The sequence below is a fragment of the Chrysochloris asiatica genome, unplaced genomic scaffold (assembly GCF_000296735.1).
Source record: "Chrysochloris asiatica unplaced genomic scaffold, ChrAsi1.0 scaffold00037, whole genome shotgun sequence".
Classification (NCBI taxonomy): Eukaryota; Metazoa; Chordata; class Mammalia; order Afrosoricida; family Chrysochloridae; genus Chrysochloris; species Chrysochloris asiatica.
In genome coordinates, this window is record NW_006408555.1 from 23,320,322 (window position 1) to 23,325,108 (window position 4,787).

A 4,787-nucleotide genomic window follows, 5' to 3' on the forward strand; every position below is an offset into this window, starting at 1 on the left:
AGTAGTGTGGGTGGGGCTTGTAGGGGTAGAGCTGGCAGTATGGGTGGGGCTTGTGGTAGTAGGGGTGGAGCTTGCAGTAACATGGGTGGGGCTTGTAGGGGTAGAGCTGGCAGTAGTGTGGGTGAGGCTTGTGGTAGGGGTAGAGCTTGCAGTAGTGTGGGTGGGGCCTGTGGTAGTCTTAACAGAGCCTATAGAAGTTAAGGTAGAGAGCATTTGTGGTGGGTGGATGGGGCTTCTGATAGTGTGAGTTGAGCATGTGGTAGTGTAGGTGAGGCTTACAGCACTGTGGGTAGGACTTAGGGCACTATGGGTGGAGCTAATAGTGGTATGGGTGGGGCCAGGCAGTTCAGAAGTACAAGAGACTGGGTCTGGTGGTTCAGATGGGCCAGGGTTTGCCAATTTGTGGGTTGGGCTTATGGTGGAACGACCAGGGTCAAGGGCAGGAAGAGTAGGAGAGACAGGACCAGCGTGCTCCCCATGGATGGGATCTAGGTTGGCAGGTGGGCTAGGTACTCGACCTAGGTTCTCCAGGCCCACAGCCTCCACTGAAGTTTCTGCCAAGGCAGCATCCACACTGGCCTCACTGATGTGGCTCAGTGTCCTGCTGTAGGGGGCATGTCCATTAGCCAGGGCTGGGGCCATGGCCCCCTCCTCATTCATGAGCCCAGCAGTAGGGGTCTCAGGCCTACAGAAGGCGACTTGAATGGGCAGGGGTTCAGGTTGCTGCACCAGGGGTCGAGGGGCTGAGGAGTGGCGGGCAGTGCCTGAGAGCTGTGGGCTAGATGAGTCATCAGAAGATTCAGATGACAGGGACCATGCTGTCCCATTCTCCAGCTCCTCCTGTCGTCGCAGCATATTCTGGGAGAGAGGAAAGGGCATTTCAGGACTGCCCCAGGTTCCCCTAGGAACTGTGAGGTCAGGGTCTGGGCTCTGACTTACATAGAAGGCCTGCTCCCGAAGTGAGGGTGTGTCTGGTGGGCTCTGGCTATAAGTGGAAAAGCGTTTGGTGACTGTGGAGGCCTTGTTGACACTAGAAGCAGCTGAGGGCTGGTCATCCTTGTCAAAGGGACTGAGGAGGGAAGGACTGTTAGCAGGCTCCACAGCATCCAGCTTTGCTCCCCAGCCTCCCATACCTCTCAACCCCACCAACCTCCATATGACTTCCAGGCTAAGTTTAATGGTGCCGAGGTCATTGATATCCACAGCCACAACCTGGGGCAGGGCAGCAAATAGGTCCTTGGTCTCACAGGAAACGCTGCCCACGATCACGTGGTTGGCCAGGCCCTTTAACTCTGTCACCTGTAGCCAAGAGTGAACAACAGGATCACAACCGTGTCCTGGCCATCAGATGGGAGATCAGAGGTCTGAATTGGCAGGTCACAGAGATTATGAAAGGATTCTTTCATAGGAACATGGGGAGATCCAGGGATTGGAGTTCTCATGTATATGGAGCCATTGAGGTTTAAAGGAGTCTGGGAGTATGGGGCTTACAGATGTTTGAGTTTGAAGCCTTAGTGAGGCTGTGGGGTCATAGAGTTTCATGGGATCAAGTAACCACAAAATCAGGATCATGAGGAAGACACAGGTCAAAGGAGTCATGAGGTCAAAGAAGTCACAAAGATTGTCATTTTAAGGCCACAGAGATCATGAGGAAATCACAAGGTTATGAAGCTCTGAAACAAAATTCCCACTGCTATCTTTCTCTATTGGAGCAGCTGGTGATCCTGAACCACCGACCTTTTGGTTGGTAGCCAAGCACTTTAACCTCTGTACTACCAGGATTCCTGTTATGAAGGTCAGGGGATCACACTGTTATGAATTGAATTATGTTCCCTCCAAAACATGTGTTGTAAATCTTAAATCACTAATCTGTGGTTATAATTCCATTTGGGAACAGGTTGTCTTTGTCATGCTAATGAGGCAGGATTAATGTAGGCTGTGTCTTGCATCACTCTCTTTTGAGCTAGAAAAGAGACTAAAGCAAGTGAGAAAGCAGAGATGAGGGAAGACACACCACGCCACATGAAGCCTGCCCAGGAGCACAAACTCAGAAGAGACAGGATCTTCCTCCAGAGCAGACAGAGAAGGAAAAACCTTCCCTCTACAGCTGACACCTGAATTCAGACTTGTAGCCTCCTCAACTGTGAGAAAATACAATCTGTTAAAACTACCCACTTGTGGTATTTCTGTCATGGCAGTACTATAAGACAGCAAAGGAGTCTTAGGGTCATGGGGATTGGAGTGCTCAGATTCCTGGGGTTATAAAGAGATCACAGGGGCATGGTGTCTTGTGGTCCTGGGCAGGGTTATTACCTTGATGGAAAGGAATTCCGTGAGCAGAGGCAGAAAAATGGTTTCCTCACTGTCCCACACCTGCTTCCCACTGCCCTCGATGCGGCCCCGTAATTTCCAGCGCTGACGTCCATACTTCATGCAGATCTGGGGAACAAGCAGGATGAGGACAGCCCTTGGTGTGCGACCTTGCCATCCGGCCCCTCCCTGCACATCCTCATACCTCATACTGATCACCCACACACAGTCTAGCGAAGCCGGCCAGCCCTGTAGATAGGGGAGAAATAGAAAAGCCATGCTGGGAGGGGTCCCAGGAATACCTCATCTGTCACCCATCTGCCCCCATGATCAGTACCTTTCATCCGTAGATGGAACTCGCCCAGCTGTGCTTCCAGCTCGCTCTCCAGCACACACATGCTCTAGGAGGGAGTGGGCAGGGTGTAAGTGAAGAATTAGCCCCTCTCTGCTCAGCTCTGCCACTCTGCCTAAAGGACACCCATCCCTCACCTCTGTGTACTCTCGATGCCCTCGAGTGGCTTCAGCCAGGCTGTCTCGGGCCTCTCGACTCCCTGGGGACCCAGTGGTGTAAGCACGGACCATATTGGAGGCACCATCCCGGAGACGCCTCTGGACACAATATGCCTCATACAGCTCGTCGATCTGGGCAGGTAAGCGGGCTGGCAGTGAGGGGACTGAGACTCAGTAACACCCCCACTCCACATCTCCCCCTGAAACCCCATCCTGCAGACATGAACACATGCTGTACACATACCTTGCTGGCATGGAACTCCAGTCGTCGCAGGAAACGTTCAATGGACTTGACTTGCTGGAGGAGAGTTGGGTCAGGAGTGGCCTGAAGTCCAGGGTCCATTGCCTTCCCCACCAGCCCCACCCCCCCTCTATCACACTTACCTTATCTAAGTCATACAGGAAGCCCTACAAAGGGAGATTAGAAGGAGTGCTTAGGAGGCATGGAGAGGACTCCAGCAGGGGTGCCTGCCCACTCAGAACCAACACAACTCTTGACACTTATAACCTTCCCTCCTCTCACACAGCAGCCTACAACCACTCCTGTCAGCAGGGATTAGCTCTTCTCACACTCCATCTGGCCTTTGGCAGATGCTGATGGCACAGTGCTGGTTTCCAGTTTCCCCTCCCCACGTCTTCTCTGGTCCCATTCACTCCCTTTCCTGCAGTTCCTGGGAAGAGCTCTGTGCCTCTTCATGCATGGCTCCCTCTGCTAAAAAAAACTCCTATTCATCCTTCAGCACACAGCACCAGCAGCAGTGCCTGCTGGGAAGAAACCACAGCTCTCTCCTCAGTACCACCACAACATAATCTTCTGTAGTCTATGTCTGTGTAGTCTGACACACCCAGATGGAAGCTCTGGTAGGCAGATGCTGGGTCCTGGGCAGCAAGTATGCACAGCAAAGAACCCCAGCCTTCCCTGATGTTCCTTTTCCCAGTCACTCCTGGACTAAGTCACCCCAGAAAACAGCTCTGATGTCACCTAGGCTGCTTCTGCACAACCCTCACACCTCATACCCCACAAAGGCAAAGGGCATCAGTGTAGTTCATCCCTCACCAGCCGGGAATTCCTCTTGGACTCTCTTATCTGTCCCTGGAGTTTCTCCTGCTCCTGCTGGTGCACTTCCAAGTAGGCCCTGGGGAAAGGAGAGATAATAGTTGGCTGATATCTCCAGACTCCCTTACTTGGGGTGCAGTCAGTAGGAAGAAAAGTTACTTGTAGTAGAAGAGATCCTGGGAGAAGGGTTAGTAGGAGTTGCTTACGTCAGGCCCCGCTTGAGCGCTGCATACACTAGGTCCAGCCGTTCAGGCTGTGGCACCTTGGGGGCTGGGTGTGCCACAGAAAACATCCTAGATACTCGGAAGAGTGTTGGGGGTTTCCGTGGAGGCCCTGGGGGGCTGAAGGCCTGGAAGCTCCTGGAGAAAAGGCTGTCCTCAGAAAGGGGAGAACAAGAGTACCCCAAGCCCTCACCACACCCCATTCTACACTCCTAACCCCATTAAATCCTTGTACTACGTACCTGGGCCCCCGATCGTGGTTACCGAGGACGCCTGCGAAAGACTGGCTTCTACTGACCCGGGCGCTGAGCAGGCGGCGCTGAGGCCGTACAGACAGAGACATCATGGAATGAGTCCTTGAGGGGCTCCCTGGGAAAGGGGGTATTCAGCTCCAGTCAGGTCCCTGAAGCCTTCTTCCCGCAGCCTGTCCTCAGGCCAGGGACAGGTCCTTCCCGGTCACCAGATACTGCAATCAAGAGGGCTCCGGCCTCTGCCCTGCAGACCAGGGTCTGCCTCTGGGTGTCCGACTACCTCGCCAGCCCCGATACTAATGACAGGGCGACAACGGGCGACTCAGCCTCGGACTCAGCGTGGCCTCAGCTCGGCCCCCGCTTCCTGCCAAGGTGCCGGCTCCGCCTGCCGCGGGGCAGGAAGGGGGGTGTCGCTCGAGGACCCTCCCCCACCCCCCC

At 54.1% G+C, this 4,787-nt stretch overlaps 1 protein-coding gene across 2 annotated transcripts in view; it reads right to left on the minus strand.

Annotated features, from left to right (window-relative positions):
- Positions 1–4,462, minus strand: part of FAM65A (family with sequence similarity 65, member A) — an 8,956-nt gene extending 4,494 nt beyond the window's left edge. Inside the window, exons 1-12 of one of the 2 annotated variants that reach the window (XM_006860249.1) lie at positions 4,341–4,462; positions 4,084–4,236; positions 3,878–3,956; positions 3,205–3,228; positions 3,065–3,118; positions 2,800–2,952; positions 2,648–2,711; positions 2,516–2,559; positions 2,314–2,439; positions 1,151–1,299; positions 940–1,069; positions 212–858 (exon numbers count right to left, since the gene is read on the minus strand). In XM_006860249.1, coding sequence (XP_006860311.1) covers positions 212–858; positions 940–1,069; positions 1,151–1,299; positions 2,314–2,439; positions 2,516–2,559; positions 2,648–2,711; positions 2,800–2,952; positions 3,065–3,118; positions 3,205–3,228; positions 3,878–3,956; positions 4,084–4,236; positions 4,341–4,444 — 1,727 coding nt within the window. In that variant the 5' untranslated portion in view covers positions 4,445–4,462. Of the gene's footprint in view, positions 1–211; positions 859–939; positions 1,070–1,150; positions 1,300–2,313; positions 2,440–2,515; positions 2,560–2,647; positions 2,712–2,799; positions 2,953–3,064; positions 3,119–3,204; positions 3,229–3,877; positions 3,957–4,083; positions 4,249–4,340 lie in introns of both variants that reach the window. The other variant, XM_006860248.1, reaches the window with a different exon arrangement.
- Positions 4,463–4,787: the final 325 nt, after the last annotated feature.